The sequence below is a fragment of the Haliaeetus albicilla genome, chromosome W (genome assembly GCF_947461875.1).
Source record: "Haliaeetus albicilla chromosome W, bHalAlb1.1, whole genome shotgun sequence".
NCBI lineage: Eukaryota > Metazoa > Chordata > Aves > Accipitriformes > Accipitridae > Haliaeetus > Haliaeetus albicilla.
Genome location: NC_091515.1, coordinates 27414783 through 27434094, shown reverse-complemented (window position 1 = coordinate 27434094; position 19312 = coordinate 27414783). Strand labels below are relative to the sequence as shown.

Sequence of the window (19312 nt, the reverse complement as noted above, 5' to 3'; positions counted from 1 at the left end):
TGCTGTTATCTTCCCTTAAATGGATTGATCCGAGGTGACATCTTCCCTTATATTCCCCTTATGCAACAGGGTGTTGTGTACTAATTTCTGGTGGGCTTCCTGCATTCTCAAGTTCTCATAAATTATATGATTGGGACATTAACTTGTTCCTTCTATCTCATATGCTAATAGCATTATGCCACTGCTTCATCATTGTCATGTAATTATATTATTGGAATGCTATTCACAGCTGTGTGGCCTTCACCTATGCATAACAACTGACATTAAGCAAATCTATTTACAGAATACAAATGCGTTTTTCTTTGGCAGTCAGGTAAAAAATTAACTGCTTTACTTCTGGGTATACATTAGTTTAAGTGTATATAGCATACATACAATTGATAGCATATAATTTCAGAATAATTAATTATGTAAACAATGTATGAGAACATTTGTTCTGCTGTGCTCATTTATATGTCTTGTTGTTCATATGTCTCAAATAATATAAGTAAAAAATTCACTTCGTTATTTGCTCTTAGTAGATATTAGACATACTGATGAGAAAATGTTTGGGACTGAGTGGCACAGTAAGAGACTTTAATATATCTTGGTGGCTTTGGGAGACCCTGTGACCCTCTTTTAATTAAGCTAGATTTTGTGAAAGCAGGATGGATAGAAATTTTTGCTATGGGGAAATAAGACCACTAATAAAAAAAAATACTGATGTTCAGCTGTAACATAGTTATTTCATATACCCACTTAAAATAGATAAATAGTGGAACTACTGTTCCTTTCTTTTAGTACAGTACTGCTTGCAATTTGTCTTGTTCTCCTATACTCACTTTTTTACTATCATCTCCTTCTTGTACTACAAAACCTATATAGACAATAAGGAATCTGAATTACTTTGAGAATTCCAGATAAGTGAATGTGTTAGAGCTAGTTTCTTTACTCAGAGCACATGTGTGTTTCCAGAGTAAATCCAGGGAAGTCAATGGAATAAGATATATGCTATGGAAAGACATTCCTTTACAGACCTTATGGTGCTGATGGAAATGTTTACTAATACCTGCTGAATATGGCTGTCACTAACAGAACTATCTCCTGTTCATATGAATGCTCTCTCATCTCTTTTAGAAAATTTGAGCATCATTCAGACATTTTCCCTAACTGTTTAAGGTATCTGTCTGTCCACACAGATGTAGCTGAGAATAAAACTTGATACTAAGTTGTCTTATTCCTTATGATTGTGACTTGACTTTGTAAATTCCCTATCTAGTGAAGTCAGTGATTTATCTCAACAAAAAATGACACAGCTGTTTGATCATGTATTTCCAACCATCATTTTGCCTTTAAGAACATTTTATTTCAAGTAAATATGAATGCTAAATAACTCAGTAATCTCCACCTTAAGTCAAGAAGTCAATGTCTAATTAACAGAATATTCACCTTAAGATACAAAGTCAGTTTCTTATTTAGAAACTTAATCTAATATTATTGATAAAAAATCAAATATAAGTCCCTGAATAATATCTTCTTGTCCAGCCTAATTGGTTGGCTAGCTAAGAAATTTATGTTTTGTCTACAGTACTTTTATGGTTTAAGGCTGTAAATTAGGTATAATAAAATATCTTGGCAGATTAATTAGCTAGTAACTGTGTTGTAGTAGAAGTATCTTGGACTTATGCTTTAAGAAGGAAAAAAAAAAAAAAAAAAACCAGTGGACAAAGACAACAAAGCAAGAGCTGATTGCCAGACTCTGATATCATATCTGACTGATATGTCAGACTCAATGGTCCTTCTCTTTTTTTCCTCTGCACATTATCTGAGATACCTATCCCATGCCCCAACATCTTAATCTAAAGATTAGATTGATAATTTATTATGCATTTGAGGCCTACGTATATCTGAAGTAGAACAGCATACATTGCATGTGGGCTCAGTTTTAAAGTTGAAGATATATTGCAAGTTGCATGAGGCATTTTGTTTTGTTCCATATAGCATCTGCATGTTGAAATCTGCAAAGTATACCTGCACATTGACTATTATTAAAGAGGCAATATTGTCAAACTGCATGAGGGATATTTTGACCACGGCTAAAGAAAAGGTTTTATGTTGCTTGAAAAAACAGTGATGTTGCGCTGAAGCTCACATACTTCTAACAGATTAGTAGTTTAATTTGCAATGGTTTCTCCATTATAAATGCTGCTTCCAATTTTTAGGTGGCTTGTATTTTTTTTTAAGCTTTAAAAACTGAAGAGGATGACTACTATATTAATGGTGCCTGGACTATTGACTGGCCAAGAAAGTTTGATGTTGCTGGAACAGCTTTCCATTACAAGAGGCCAACAGATGAACCAGAGTCTTTGGAAGCACTAGGCCCTACTTCAGAAAATCTCATAGTCATGGTAAAGTTATAATTAATATATTTCTGAAATTTGAAATATATATTTATGTTCTTAGGAAAGACAAGGCCATGAATGAAATCAAAATAGGTTGTGTTTACAAAGAGTATACAGCTTGCCTAGCTGGGACTAGCTGGGACAAAACTTTTTAACACAGCTTGCTTATCTTTCAAAACTGACAAGCAAACATTGTGATGAAAAAGGGATAAAGTCAGAAGAGCCCCAGGAAATCTCACAGAAAATGCCCCATCTGTGTTAAATGTGCTTTGGAATAATAGTAGCAGAAATTGTAAATGGGGCATATAATGTATCTCTGCATACTGCTGATACATGGAAGTGTTAAGATATAGCATGACAGTTCCTGACAGTTCTGTAGATGCCAGTAGTTTTAAGCCTAGCCTGAGTGTGAAGTATACTTTTACCACAAGAAGAGTATCATGATTTGACCTGTATTAAAGTATGTTGCTGTGACATACATTGCTCTGAATAGATTGTATAAAATATGAGAATGTAACAGAAGATGTGACCAGGGTCCTGGTACCCTGTCTCTGATGGTAGGCAATAGTGAGCCTACTGTTGCTCTACTGTGTTGAGGAGGAGTATAAGAACAGGGTGATACTTGCCCAGTATATTCTATCAGCTGCCAGATTTCAGTTCAGGGATTGCTTGAGCCAGACAGGACTTTTTTGTGTATAGAATAATTTTTGCCTGGATATTCACATTTTAGGTGAGATTTTCAAACACCCAAATCCTGTTTTTTCTGCTGTAGCTGTGGATATGCTAGAGTCCATGTAGAATGAGTTTCACAATGATTAATAGTGCCTTTTCTCATTCAGTCAGTGCCACTGACTTTCTTACTGAAAGTTCTCTGCTCTTTTGTCCAATGGATATAGGCAGATACGTCTCTGCAAAATATCACAGAAGGTAGAAGGGGATGAGAAATAACTGAGATGTGTCAGATTGCTGCATCTTAACATGATATATATTATTAGTAACAGAAAGAAAAAGTTAGGTAGAGAATCAAAGACTAGTGTTGGACAGATAGTATGTGGAAGTGCAGTTCAACAGTGAGGGTAGACAAAAGCTCATAGTGATTGTTGCACTTCCATCTGTATCATTTGCAGTGATATATCTGCAGCGAGAGTTTTGATACTCCTTTAAAGGAACCACAGGTGTGATTCCACCAAGCTAATGCTGTTGCCTATTGCATTAGGGGAAAACAATGACCTCAGCAAGTCTGTTGCTGTTACTATTATTACTATTATTATAGTCACTAGAAGTGTAAGCAAGGGCAGAGCTAGGTTCATAATTGCTATGTGAGTAGCTCCTCACAAGATTTCAGTGAGGACTGCTGCATGTTTGCACAGTAATGTCCTTAATCAACTTTGACCTCATGTAATTATTCAACTACCAAATTAACTTCCATTAAGACATTAATTTTATGAAAAATGGCTTTTTAGAACAATTATGTCAGGAATAAAGAACTTACAGAAGTTATAAAGTTGTGTCAAGGGAAAAAAAGACAAAGCTCACCTTAGACAATAATACTTTTCTTTTACATATGTTTTAATAGTTAGTCCAGATTCTTTTGGGAACACCTAAAAGAACTACTATGGCTTCCTTTGTTACTTTTTTCCCTTCCATAGGACATAACACATACCTAGATTAAATGTCACTGTAGTTGCTCTCTGCTTGCCTGTTTTAATGGTATAACCAGTTGTTTTCAACTACAGATTCTGCTACAGGAACAAAATTTGGGTATAAGGTATAAATTCAGTGTTCCCATCTCTTGCACTGGCAGTGGAGACAATGAAGTTGGCTTTGCATGGAATCATCTGCCTTGGTCAGAATGTTCTGCCACTTGTGCTGGAGGTAAGACACCAGGCAGTCAAACTTCAGGGTAAACTGAATTGCAAGATACAGTTTACTACATAATTATGTATGTAACTAATTGAAAACATTTCTTTCAGACATGCCTCAAACCTTAATTTAGTAAAAGAACATTTATCTTATCACAATGGATTTTGTTGTTTTCAAGTACATTTAATATGTTCAGATCTTTTTGTTAAATACAGTGTATCATCTTGGCAGTGTGTCTCTGTCTGCTGATGCTTCTTCTGAGATTCTATTGAAGCTGGGATGTTTGCTTTTCACAGGAGCTTTCTTGATAAAGGACATCAGAAGTTTTATGTAAGGAGGTTAAAAACCAGAAGGCAAATAAGGCAACTGTAAATAAAGGCATGTGTCTGTGTGTGTTTGTAGGTATGCCTCACAAGATCCTAGTCAGCCCTCCTATCCTCCAGCCACCAAAGTTTAGGATACATACTAGTAGCTCCTCTGTAGCAGATGATAACAACTCAATTATACTTCCCAGCCCATAGCAGTGTCTGAGAATTGTTGCCTATTGGCAGCGGTGGGGGATTTGTAGGTTGTCCCATATGATTCATCATGGGTGCCTTTTGCCCACAATTTACTATATTCCTAATCCTCCCTCTAGTGGCCACCAATGCAATTCTTTACCTCTGGCTGGGAGAGCAGGACAGTTGGCTTCCTTCAAAGCCAACACCATTGCTGCTGCATGGACTGGTGAGTAGAAGTGCTGTGTAAACAGTATCTTTCTTCTCTCTGGAGACTGAATGCATCATCTCCCCAACATACTTCACTTTCAGAAGATATGGGAGAGAGCCTTAAATCTGCCTCAGAATTTCAGTTTTCTACTGCACTGTGCACTGCCCATAGCAAAAGGAAGACATCGTATTTTTTTAAAGAACCTTTGGAACAAATATTTGTCCTTTTCCTTTTTTTACTGCTACTGGAAGTATTCATGTTTAGAATCATCTTGACTCATCTTTCTGCTGGATCCTGCTGTGGCTGTTACTAGTTGTTTGCTGTTTAAATACAGCAGTTCGCTTAGCCATATGTAAAATACAAATGACAGCCCAAATTCTATTCTGTGCAGCTAAATAGAGAAAGTCTTGAAACAAAATAGAGGAAGGTGCCAACTTTCTCTGATTTTTTTATTGTTCATTTGTTGGATTCTTGTAATCAAATGAGTGACAGATTGCTTTTTTAACTACTATTTTAACAATGGTGAGTCTGGTAGAAAAAGGAATGTTTTAAAAAAATCTCATAGCAAAAGACAGTTTCAAGTATCAGAACCTTCCAAGTACTGCCAAATACTATTTTTATGATGGCAATGAGTTAATGATCTTTTTGAAGTTATGGGAAAACTCCCATTGATTTAGATAGAGACAAGATTTTAGCCATTGATCTTCTGTCATGCAGGTCATTGTCACTTCACAGATTCGAAAGTATACAACAGAAAAAATAATTGGCTCTGAAGGATTAGGCATTTGTCTAGATAAGAACATTTTGACATAATTAATTAACTTTTAAGGGAAGATTTGTGAATCCATGATAACTACATACATTTATTATTCATTTGAACCTGGGGAGAGGGGGGAAGATTTTCTTCAGTAGCTTATGGTGGCTAAACCAGGCACTTTTCTCTCCTTTCAGCTTAGTATGAGGATATACTATGGTCACTTATTTTCATTGAGCTCTGTGCTCAGGGAATAAATGTTTCATTTAGCTATGATTCATGTTAAAAACTGTATCTGCTTTCTCCATATGAGTACCTGCTATTCCCTCCACTTTATGAAGCACCTTTTCCATATGCCAAAAGAAAACACAATTCTAAAAAGGAGCTGAGCCAGGGAAGAAGAAAGGCAGACAAGGATTGTAGAGACAGAGACTGTAACTGGAAAAGATGGCTAATATAAATATGAAGTGTTGAGAAATCTTAGAAATGAAACCACTGCATGGCTTTGTTTATTTCTATAGGATTCATTATGAAGTCCATTATTGAAATTCTATTTACTTGAACTCTGTCTTTAGAAGAGAAATTTTGCTCTGCATCAAAGGATAATAAAATATTCAACAGTTAAAGGATTTCTCCCTGAAAGTAAAAAAACCGCAATAAGCACGTGTGAGGAATGTTAGTATGGAAATTATTATTTATTTATGAGGTTAAAAAAAATTATGTAGTGGCTTTGGGACAGACTGTGAAGAGGTTAAAGGCATCAACATTTTCCTGCCTCTCATTGTAGTTGGTGTAGCACACCTGTAGTGCATGGACTGATCAAGGTTTGATCATATGATATTCCATCTTGATCCAGGAAAACTCTAGATGATGTAGAGCCAGATATACTTTTATATCAAAGAATAGGCTTTATATCAAAGCTGTAGGCAAATCTAAATTGCAATCAACACATTTAACTTTTATCCATCTCTGAACATGTCTGTATTCTAATGTATTTTTGTCTAGGTGTATGTTACACTTAAAAAGCTGCCTTAAAAGAACATCAAATTTGCAAGTATTTAGATGCCAGGAAATGACAGAATTAAGGATGACTATGAAATCTTAAATTGTTTTCTGTGGTTGAGGCTGTTCTGTGAAACAGGAACCAGTTGAGCAGGGACCCTTCTTTGATCCTGAGGCTGTCATAGACTAGCTCATGTCCACTCCGTACTATTTAGGTCTAGTTCTCTCTAAATCAGGCTGACTGTATCTGCATTACATAGCATTTGACCAAGTCTGTGACTCTTAAAACATAGTTATTACTTGGTGTATATTTTTGAATTAAAAGTGTCTAAAAAAGAAAAAGTGAGACCTGCATACAGCCCACCAGAGTGATATGAACTTGAAGATATGTGCTGAATGTCATGAAGTAGAGCACAAAGGCTAGAGCAGCATTTTGGCAGTTTAAATTGGTTTGGAGTACTCGTGAGAGACTGAAAGAGTTAATGTCTCAAACATTGTGGTGGGGCAAGTTCTGCTTAAAGATGAACTCTGCATGACAACGAACCCTGCACAGCAAGGAACCACAGGTGAAAAGAAGCCGATCAGCAACAGGACAGGGAGGGGGTGCTGGAGGGTACGCAGCTCCCTGTTCTGATATGCTGAGCAGGGCAGCTCACCATGCATGGTCAAAGATCAAACAATGGTCATGTCTGCATGGAAGGAGAAGTTACTCCCCAAACGACCCCCAAGCCCACCGTACTGTATATTGCAGAAGTGTCCGAACTTTGTGCAATCTCTTCATAGTCTTTTGAGAGCAATCCACTGCATTCAGCAATTCCTAGAGCTGCCTGTAGACCTTGTCTTGGAGAAGGATAACTGGAGCAGTCAGGAGCCAAGGAGCAAGCTAAGAGCAACCTACAATCTTTATTAGATGGTAATGTGCTGTCTTTTCCACTGGACTTCTATCTTACATTCATCTCTGATGTGCTGATGAGTCACATCTGAACAGTAAAAGCACTTTAACTTTTAAAACAGGACCTCTGTTCAGGGCCTGTCTCAGTTTTGCAAAATAGGAAGAGCATGCTGTAAATGGAATGGTAGGAAAAAGGAGGAGGGTTTCCTGCTTACGACAGCTCAGTGCAATGCAAGAGCTCTTGATTCCATTCCTGCCTCCCTTGTGTGGTTCTCGTGATACTGAGCAACTCAAAGCATACATTACAGTCTTACTTGCTAATTATCAGTTCATCGTTATCTGGGTACCTCTCTGAAACGTCTGAGCTCTGAAGCATGAAATGAAGTTCATCAACTGTGTGTAAAGTGAAGTATTCTGAAAACTCAGCTGGGCACCTGAAATTAATGGACTCTTTCCACAGTAGACATTATTATTCATAGAGGAGTCTAGGAGATAAAGTTTGCAAAACAAACAGCTACATGTTTAGATTGCATTTAAAAAACAGAAGGAAGTTAGTCCTTCTTTAATGAGAGATAGAATAGAATAGTTCAGTTGGAAGGGACCTACAATGATCATCTAGTCCAACTGCATGACCAATTCAGGGCTGACCACAAGTTAAAACATGTTATTAAGGGCATTGTCCAAATGCCTCTTAAACACTGACAGGCTTGGGGCATTGACCACCTCTCTAGGAAGCCTATTCCAGTGTTTGACCACCCTCTTGGTAAAGAAATGCTTCCTGATGTCCAGTCTAAACCTCCCCTGGCACACTTTTGAACCATTCCCACATGTCCTGTCTCTACATACCAGGGAGAAGAGATCAGCACCTCCCTCTCCACTTCCCCTCCTCAGGAAGCTGTAGAGAGCAATGAGGTTGCCCCTCAGCCTCCTTTTCTCCAAACTAGAGAACCCCAGAGTCCTTATCCACTGTTCATAAGACATGCCTTCCAGCCCTTTCACCAGCTTTGTTGCCCTCCTCTGGATGCATTCAAGGACCTGAACATCCTTCTTAAATTGTGGGGCCCAGAACTGCATGCAGTACTCAAGGTGAGGCCGCACCAACACTGAATACAGTGGGATAATCACCTCTTTTGACCAGCTGGTCATACTGTGTTTAATGCACCCCAGGATGGGATTTGCCCTCTTGGCTGCCAGGGCACACTGCTGACTCATACTGAGCCTGCTGTCAACCAGCACCCCCAGATCCCTTTCTGCAGGGCTGCTCTCCAGCTACTCCTCTCCCAATTTATACTTATGTCTGGCATTACTCCATCCCAGGTACAGAATCCAGCATTTGTTCTTGTTAAATTTCATGCCACAGTTGATTGCCCAATGCTCCAATTGACCTAGATCCCTCTGCAAGGCCTCTTGTCCCTCGAGAGTCAACATCATCTCCCAGTTTGGTATCATCAGCAAACTTGCTAATGGTGTGTTCAACTCCTTGTGTATTTAGTAGTGTAGACTGTGTATTTAGTAGTGCCATTCATGTTAAAGGAGAAAAGAACAAAATATTCTATAGTTGCTCTGCAAGTGAGCATCATATCCTCTAGACTGAATTAAGCAGAAACCATGTCTCCAAAATCTGAGTTTTATTTTGGTATTTTCTTGAGTTTTTCTAAGAATAGTTTCTTCAGACTTACCAGGTAGTTAAAAGAGCTTGCCTGGTAACAGACAACTCTCTTCTTTTCCTGGATTCATGTACTCATATGTAGGACGAGATTATAATTTCATTCATTTTTAATATCTGTCTCTTAGTATCCATTCTTAGGCTTGGAAATCCAGAATTGCAGCTTTTCTTTTTGTATTCTAGAACCAGTATTTACTATATTGAAAAACCTTTCATTAAAATACAAATTTATACTATCATCTGAGCCATTTTTTCCTCTCTGGGAACATTATGTAAAACTGAGCTACATATATTCTCCATATTAATTCCCTTTCCTGAAAGTTCACTGAGAACTGTTCTACTCAGAGTCAAGAGTTTTCAGAAGGAAAGTTTGTTACTATCTTGTATAGATCTGGTGGCAGACTTGGACAAGACTACAGGAAAACAATGCCAGAGAATACCAGAATGTAGAGTGCAAGTTTATCTAGACAGAGAAGAGTGGGACAGGAAAGAACACAGGGAATTTAGAAGGGATGGATGGATGGATGAACAGGTTGCTGGAATTCAGAAAAAATTGATGACAACAACAGAAGATTTTTTAAAGGACCTGATTATTTAATTATTTAATGAGAAAAATCTAAGAAAGAGGAAACTAGAATACATAGAAATAGGAAATAAAACAATAAAATGAAAGCTGGAAAGAGAAGAAGAAAGTGCTAAAATAGAAGAGTCATATATATCACTTAAAGATCACAGAATTGCAGTTTATTTACTCTCATGCCTGTCTTTCCTTATATGACATCTTGTAGCTTTCCAAGGGCAAGTATATGACTTCATCCAGATCCATAAGTATTCTTAATAAGAAAGTGAACTGCTGGTGGTATTGTTTAAAAAAAATCCAACAAAGGAAAAAATCCTTCTGTGTATTTTTACTTTTGTATACATTAAAAATAAACTCCAATAAGTGCATGCCCCCTTTTTTTATTTTCCTCCATGCCTAATAGAATTCTAGCAATAAATGGTAACAAATGACAGCATTTATTATCTGGAATTTACCAGGTACCCTAAGCAGTGGTTTTGATTTCATTCATTCTATTAGAGTTCATCTCCGGATGAGTCAAATGTCTTACATATTCATGGTTTTTTATGAAATATTCAGTCAATATATTATTATAAGTAAATTGATTGCTGTCCAGTTTACTTTCCTGCTCATCACTTTTGTAGAGTGGTGCCTACTATGTTTTTCTTTCATGCCCTCAGATGAATTATGAAACTGTCTTTAGACAAATAAAACATACTTGTCCTCATCAAGGAAAATGTAAGTTTGGCTCTGTGATGAACATCTTGTGATCTAATGAGTGAGCTCAGAAAGTATGTCTGGATTAACCAGCATGCACTAGTTTTAGTGATGCAAGATTCACTATGTATTGGTACTGGCATCTTTATAACTGTTGCAATCGCAAACCACAATTTTTAGGGCTTGCTTTTAAAAATAGATATAGCATTTACATGCCTGCAGTTTTAATTTAAGAATAAAATGTGCTCCATGTAATTTAAAATTTGGCTACTGAAAGTCATGCAGACTATTTGTGAATTGAAATCTGCAAAACATCTCAGGTCTCTGGAGAATATGGTCACTAAACCATTGGACTTTTGTTTTCTATTAGAATTCCATTGACAAGTCATGAGGACATTTTATGTCTTTTATTATAAACTATTGTCCTGGTTTCAGCTGGGATAGTGTTAACTGTCTTCCTAGTAGCTGGTACAGTGCTATGTTTTGAGTTCAGTATGTGAAGAATGTTGATAACACTGATGTTTTCAGTTGTTGCTCAGTAGTGTTTAGACTATAGTCAAGGATTTTTCAGCTTCTCATGCCCAGCCAGCGAGAAAGCTGGAGGGGCACAAGAAGTTGGCACAGGACACAGCCAGGGCACCTGACCCAAAGTGGCCAACAGTGTATTCCATACCATGTGACGTCCCATCTAGTATAGGAATGGGGAAGTGGGGCAGGGAATCGCTGCTCGGGGACTAGCTGGGTGTTGGTCGTCGAGTGGTGAGCAATTGCCCTGCACATCATTTGTACATTCCAATCCTTTTATTATTGCTGTTGTCATTTTATTAGTGTTATCATTATCATTATTAGTTTCTTCTTCTGTTCTATTAAACCGTTCTTATCTCAACCCGCGGGTTTTACTTCTTTTTCCCGATTTTCTCCCTCATCCCACTGGATGGGGGGGAGTGAGTGAGCAGCTGCGTGGTGCTTAGTTGCTGGCTGGGGTTAAACCACGACAACTATAGATCTGTAGATTTGAAAGCAGAGTGTTTCTGTCTAACTGCTTGTAATTATTCCCCCAAGAGTTTAAATATACTTGTTTAGCTGTGCTTTTTAGATTATTTTAAGAGAGACCATATACTCAGAGAAGAGTTGATAATTTTAAGATTTTTTTTCAAGGCCCACAGGGCTTAACCAAGTTGTCTGGGTAAAAACTGCACTTCCAGACTTTTCCATTTCTTTTTCTTGACTTAAAGTTAGAATCTGAATTTTGTTTCTGAGATGTTATTTTAAATAACACTGTAGTTAGACAGCAATGATGTAAAGTTTCCTTAATCCATACCTATGTTTCTTGTATCACAAATCACATACTATGTGGCAAGATGCTGCAGAACATTTTAAAACTGGATTAACATATCTGCCTGGCATGGATTAAAGATTCTTCAATGTGTGAGTGAATAGTGATGAATGCTGTTTTAGGGGTGATGTGCTACCTGACCAACGTTCAATAAATAACATTGCTGGTTTAATTTTTTTTGAAAACTGAGCACAGTGATACTTTGTGTTCATAGTACTTCAGAATACTTTCTTATTACATAGCTCCTCAGAAGTTAATTTACTGGGGTTGCCAATTTTTAGTCAAAGCCTCGAAGGAAATGTGTCTGATGCCAATAGGAAATTTCGTGAAAACATAACATTAATAACTATGCTATCCCATAAATATATTTGAGAGAATGGTATGGATCATTAAAATGCTTAATTATTAAGTGTGTATAAATGAATATTTTTAAGTAATTATATTTGAGGGAAATTTGAGAGAAACCTATTATTTTATCAGCCACCAAAAGAATTAAGGCAGCTTGTGATAGAAAGGATAAATGATTATTCATCAGTCAGAGCTGAACATAAATTCTATGTCAACTAGCAGCGCCATGTTACTAGGATTGCTGTTTGGCTAGGCTTTTTAAATATTATTTCTCATCATGGTGAAGTTTGATTAGGAAATTGCAAAAGAAATACTCCTACTCAGGTTGTCAGATGTGATTTTAATTATTCTCATCTGTTGGCAGTGCTTACATAGATTATATAATTTAAAGTGAATCATCTTGTCACAGCTTCTCAAATATTTAGATCTTCCACTTATTTGTCAAGAACAAAAGGAAGAGATTATAAAGGAGAGTCTAATCTGGTAAACATTTTGCTCTCTCTTTCATGCTGCAATAGATATTACTTTTCTCTACTATAATAGTACTAAAGGAGTAAAGAACTGAATAAAATCATCTCTCACTCTGTGTGTGTATAGAAAAATATATATAACAACAACATTGAAGTGCTAACTGATTTGAAATTTTGAAGATAACTAAAGATCTAGAAATAAATGACAAATGAGGTAAAGTGTAACATGATAGGTCATGCTTGACTAGCCAGATATATTTTAATATATAACTCATTTTCTAGACCAAGGAAATGTAGTAAATTAATTCATGTAGACTTTCCTAAGACTTTTGTTGTCACCTACATTTAATAAAGAATTAGAAAAGATTAGTAGACAAGTGGCATGCTTAAAATGTAAATTACTGGGCCAAAAGGCAGTGAGCCTAGTGGGCTTCTTAAAGACCTTTCACATGACTCATCAGACTTCAGTTTTTCTTGTTCTGATGATAGCATAAAAAGTAGAAAGCTCTGATGAAATTTGCTGACAATGCAGCGCTAGGAGACATGGGGAAGACTGGGATATGTTGTAGTCATTATAAAGGCAGATTTGATTTTAGGATGTATTTCTTTAAAAGTATTAATGACACTGGATAAGGCACTAGTAAAATCCCTCTGGAGTACTGGGCACAGTTTGTATTGTGGCTGAAATAAATAAACTCAAGTGTGAACAGATGCACAGAAGGGTTGTGCAAAATGATTTTTTTCCAACATGTAAAGCACATAAATTGAAAATTAGCAAAAAAAAAGGAGGTTGAATACTGTTAAAAAATGGTATTTTCTTTTTAGCTTATTCATGTAGATTTGTGTATGTAGGATACACTTGGAAAACAGTCTGGCAGCCTTCTGCGCTGTTTAGTGGTACCTACTGTTGTCTAATGTCGTGGCATCCAGATACATGTAGAAAGAAGAGCAAATGGAAGAAGCTGATTGGTTTACCTGGCTCACTGTAAGACATGTCTCATATTAATATCTTTTTCATAAATAAAGCTTACTTTAAAATGATTGTGATGTTTATGGATAACCTAAGATGTCAGACATGTGAAATGATTTACAACCTGATTTAAAGTGCCTACTTTGGGAAGGTTATGTGTAGCTGTAATCAAAAAGGAGATATCCCAGCAGCAAAGCTGGGACTCTGGATTTAGGTACTGCGGCAGAGTGAAGACTTCAGCATTAGGCATCTTTGGTCACAACATAGTTAATGATTTTGAAGTAAGGTGAGGAGGCAGGTGATTTTGAGGGTTGATACAAAGTTCTCACCTGCTAAAAAGGCAGCCTGTAAGAAGCAGTATGTTGAGTGATGAATCTAACTCCTACCCTGCTTGTCAGGAGCATGCACATTTGAGTTGAGGCCACACATGGAACATTTTTATGTGCTTAGGATCCAAACTGCTGGGTTTTCCTGAAAGTATTTGTATTAACAAGGCTATATTCTTACATAAGGGATAATACCCACATTTTGCAGGATGCCATGGCAGTTATTAAATAGCAATTTCCTGTATCAGACTGAAGAGATTTCAACTGGGATTGCATCTTCCAAAGAGTACTCTTAACTGTGTGCCATAGAATAGTTGAGGAGTCTAAGAGGGGTAGGAAAAGTGAAGATTTTTTTAATAAGCATTCTGGGCCACAGTACAACCAGGGATGCAAGATTCATGGGGCCAATGGCAGGAAGACAAGAAAGGGGCTTAATCTGTTACCAGCAAATAAGACATTCATCTAGCACAGGCAGGTATGGATTTTCATCCCTGCTCTCAAGATGGTTTAGACATTTTACATCAGACCGTAACTAAATAAAAACTAGAAATAATCTACAGACTAGAAACCACAGTCTTGCCACCTTAGCTAAAATAATCACCAAGTCACAGAAGTTAGTGTATGCTCATGGGAAGTAGGAATCCCCCTCAGGGTTGAGAAGGGGTCATACCTACTACTTCTGGATCTGCAGCCTCATGGGGGACTGCATGCCATTCTCAAGACTTGTGAAAAAGGAGGTTACCATTTTCCCCAGGTCCTTTGCACATAACATCATAAAGACATTTCACATGCCTCTGGCCTTAGACTGGGAGACTTCTGTTCATAGCCAAGCAGGATGCTCTGTGGGCCAAACTTAAGGCATCTCAAGGCTAGCCTTGACTCACTACTGGAATTAAATACCTAAATTCCATATAGGTCTCATTTTAGGAACCAAAGTAGGAGATTTGATTCTTTTCCATAATGAATAACAAATGAAACAATTGCAAGGTAAGTTGTTTAGCTAGTTTAAAATGAGCAAAAGGACTACAAATGTTTGGTGAAAGAAAATCCCATGTTTTTAGTGAGTGTTCAATGCCTGAAAAATATTATACAATTACTTTTATTGCTGCATGTCTACTTCCTATAAAATGCTTGTCTTAAAATGAAGAGAGGGCTGTAAAGTAAAGTTGGCAGATATTTGAAGCCAGGATGTTTTAATCCCTATTTATTTGTATGCATTTCACAATTTGGAAAAAGTTAAATAATTGCTTCTGGTTTTAAGAAATGTTTAGGGCTTTTTTGCAACTTTTATCACACAAATAATCCTATTATTTCAGTATTATGACTACTCATGTTCAGTAAGAACTGCATATGAATTGCAGATTCACAGTCTTTTTATGCTAGCAAACATCATACAGCTTGTTTTAAAAACAGAGGTGGCGGCCGTGTGTACCACTGTTTACAGCAATACTCTGAGCTGCACTGTTGTCATATCAATGGTTCTTTAATGCCTTTCTTTAGATCCTGTTTTTTTAAAAACTGGAAAATCTGCTTAATGTGTTACCTTATAATGTTGCCTTGGCAGTGATATGTCATTATGTTTTGGGAATAATAATCAGTTCTGAACTAACCTGTTGATGGTTAACAGTGAAAGAGGAGCTGGGAGTACCAGACAAAATGAGAGTTCACAGAGACAAACTGCATCTTTCATAATGAATAATACTTCTATTATTTTAATGAAGAAAATGTTTATAGGATGACATGTATAAAAATGCAACACTGTATCCCAGTATTGCTGTTTTATTTTAAACCAGAGCACATAAACAATAATTCTGCATTGAAGTGTGACCACATTCTATTTGGTGATGTTTTGTTTGGAAATTGAAGTGTCTTTTTACTAGGGTAGACAGAAAATGGATTTTGTGCAATATGCAAATAAAAACAATCTGTTAGTAAATCTATAAATATATTCCCTTTGTTTTAGAAAACAACAGCAATTTAAAATCCTCTTTCAGTGGGGTGGCCTAAAATTGAAGGAAAATGAACAATTTTGTGTGGTATGGGGGCATTCAGTCAATTGGGATTCACACACCTGGAGCATTCAGCCAATTAAAGTGGGGATAGTAGGATTAATAATCAATAGGTGAAATACACTTTAACTCAACAAGTAGCAGAGCAAGAATGATTAATTAATAGTGTTTCATTTCATCCCAAGGTGTGCAGAAACAAGAGGTGGTGTGTAAAAGACTGGATGACAACTCCATTGTACAAAACAATTACTGTGACCCTGACAGTAAGCCTCCAGAAAACCAAAGAGCCTGCAACACTGAGCCTTGCCCACCTGAGTAAGTCATTAATCACTAAGATGGACATCTGTTTTGCATAGATAGAAAAGTCTTTGTAATATATAATAAATCCGTTTGACCAAAGGTGGTATAAAATTCTGATCTAGCATTAGGGTCCTGTCCTATCAGGATATTTGGTTTTGTTTTTTGGTTATGGTTTCTTGTTCCTCTGGAATCAGTTGTGGAAAATACATACTTTGACCTAGAGGAGGCCTGATTTGACTGAGGAACAGTGGTGTTTAAACTACACAAAGCAACTCAGACGTAAGTAAAAAGATACTAGCAAAGCAGTTTCTTATGATAGAAGCGTCAGGTGTGGTGAATAGTGCTCAGAAAAAGAACTGGGGGCCATTCTTAAGGCAATAATGACAGAAGAATCTTGAGGTGAGGGGAGACTAACTTTCCCATAGATATTTACATTGCATACTAAATGTTTGCCATATATTTAAGTATAGTATATTAAAATTTGGGTTAACATGTTCAGATGAGAAATGGTAAACATAGAAACTGCTTAGTAGACCAAACCATTTACTGATAATAGTTTTGGCAAACAACTTTTCTCTCCAGCATGCTCAGTGTTGTACAGTAATGCGGTGTGCCTTTAGGATTAGGTGCATACTTGGTTAAGTCTATTTAGTTCTATTTTTAAAGTAGCTGTATGCTACATATTGAAAAGATAATTAAAAACACAGCAGCCCATTTGTTAAAAAATGAAATTTGGTAAGGACCTATAGCATAGCTTAATCTTACTACAAAAACTGTTTAGAAACAGCTGTGATATTTTGCACTAGAAAATAATTTCAGCATATGCACAACAGCTCCTTCTTACGTTTTGAGACAAATAATACAACAGTTTATTGATTCATGAGCTCTGGTTAGTTTAAATTTCATGATAATCTGTAGTTAATTCTAATTGGGCATTAAAATCATTAATACTGATTAAGTGTAGATATCACACAGTAAAGAAATACTGTGGTCTCTTTTAAATGTCTCTTAGAAACTTTAAAACTATAGCATGAAGGACACCAGGAGGAATGAGACAATACTATAATGCATTAAAATCCAACAGGTCTTCGTGAAACCAGTTTCTTCCTAGAGTATCAATTGCTTCCCTGAGCATGGTGACAGGTTGCATGATGGCAGAGCAATGTCTTCTACACTTATTCCCCCTGTGCCATGTACCATACTCATTTAACATAAAGTAAACAGAAGTGAAGCCATTACGCTGCTCTCACCTTGAGTGTGTTTTAAGGTAGATATGCTGGCTCACAAACAGGACTAAGTTATTGTCCCCATAGTCTATGTGTAAATATATGCTTATCCTGGAAGGATATGCACTTGATTTCTGTTTGTATAACACTGTTTAGCATGGCTATAAGTGCACTAACTAAACTCTCACACTATGTACCTGAGAGCAGAACTTGGGAAGTGGTCATGTTTGGTCAGTTTCTTTTTACCAAACACATCCCTGTCCCTTCCTTTGTGTGGCTTAACTATTAACAAATTAGCACTTTAAAAAGTAGTGTTAACATAGTTATTCTAACATAGTTCATTTTTTTTTTTGCACTGACATTATTTAAAAAACAAAAACAAATCAAAAAAACCCACCACAAAGTGGGAGACTTTGGGATTCTCCATCCAGTACAGCAGGGACTTTGATGAACATGGTGAAACTCAAGTCATCAAGATTCAGAAAGTGGGTAGTGTGTATTAATCAGCATCTGCTTGAATATGTCAGAGCAGTTCAGCCCACATCTGCCTCCATTCTGATGCTCACCACAGGGTGAATACAAAGTGCCAAACTCCTAAGGAAGGGTTCTTGATTCCTGATCCTGTAAATAGTCTAGAAGAAGTTCAAATACCATCTTTTGAGATAGTTTCCCAAAGAAGTTTGACCCTTTTGGCTGGAAGATTTATCACCCAGTAAGGCTTACTCTTTCAACAGAGTGGCCAAATATTTCCTTTTCTTAATTAACACAATTCCACTTTACTTGTGGTGAAAATGTTACTCCTCCTAACTGAATGCCAGTTACATTATACTCGAGGCTCCTGAACAGCAGCAAAGACTTTGTTTGTTACTACAATAAATAACTCCTACAGTTTCAGATTTCAAGAAAAGATATAGGTAACTCTCTGGATCCTATGAACAGTACTGTCATGTGAGATACAGTATAAACGTAAAAGGTACTTCAGAATGCACTTGAGCAAATCTTAGTACCAACTAAAAATTAACACTTCAGCCTCCTCAAAGCTGTGAAGAGCTTCTAATTCTCCTTACTGTGGTAAAAGCATAAGTTTGGTGGTGAATAATCACAAATTAATTCTCTTTCACTAGGAAAATAATGACAGAATATGGCATAGTTGTTTGCATCTCTGCATTGATCTAGGTTCATATTAGAATATATTACATGTAATACAAGACAGGACAGCACCACATCTTTTTGACAGAGGCTTCAGAAAATGACAAAATCTTATGAGGCAGCTCCAAGCATACCTCCAGGAACATCCACAGTGACTGACATGCCTGATATTTTTGGCATGTTGGCAGCATGTGATAGCATATTAGACTTCACCTTCATCCTTTGCAGGGATGATTCAGGTGAGTGTATCTAATCAACATATGAAATATTGAAGACTCAGTGTGCTCAACAATGTGAAGAGATATTTCCAGTGAACTGAGCTGCATTAACCATTCATCAGTAGAAAAAATTAATATAACTTTACAGCCAGATAAACAGCTGCTTTAATCTCTGCAGCATCACAAAGTAATCTAAATATACTGTACAGCTCTCGACTTTTACTATGTACACACAAACACTCAGAAGGTCTCTCTAGCAGCTATCATGCAGTGCTTTATATTTTTAAAATATTTGTTGAGGTCATCTTTTTATGTGATGAATTATGTTTTACTAGTGTTTGCTTTAATAAATGAGTATTTTGCATTTCAGTATAGCCTTCTATAAAAAAATTTAAAATGTTTCATAATCAGATGAGAA

General features: G+C 36.7%; 1 protein-coding gene across 14 annotated transcripts in view; it reads left to right on the top strand.

Moving 5' to 3' along the window:
- LOC138683530 (A disintegrin and metalloproteinase with thrombospondin motifs 6-like) overlaps positions 1–19312 on the top strand; it is a 185859-nt gene that overhangs the window by 142952 nt on the left and 23595 nt on the right. For all 14 annotated transcript variants that reach the window (XM_069775470.1, XM_069775476.1, XM_069775478.1 and 11 more), the window contains 3 exons: positions 2224–2387; positions 4118–4256; positions 16187–16316. In XM_069775470.1, coding sequence (XP_069631571.1) covers positions 2224–2387; positions 4118–4256; positions 16187–16316 — 433 coding nt within the window. The remainder of the gene's footprint in view (positions 1–2223; positions 2388–4117; positions 4257–16186; positions 16317–19312) is intronic.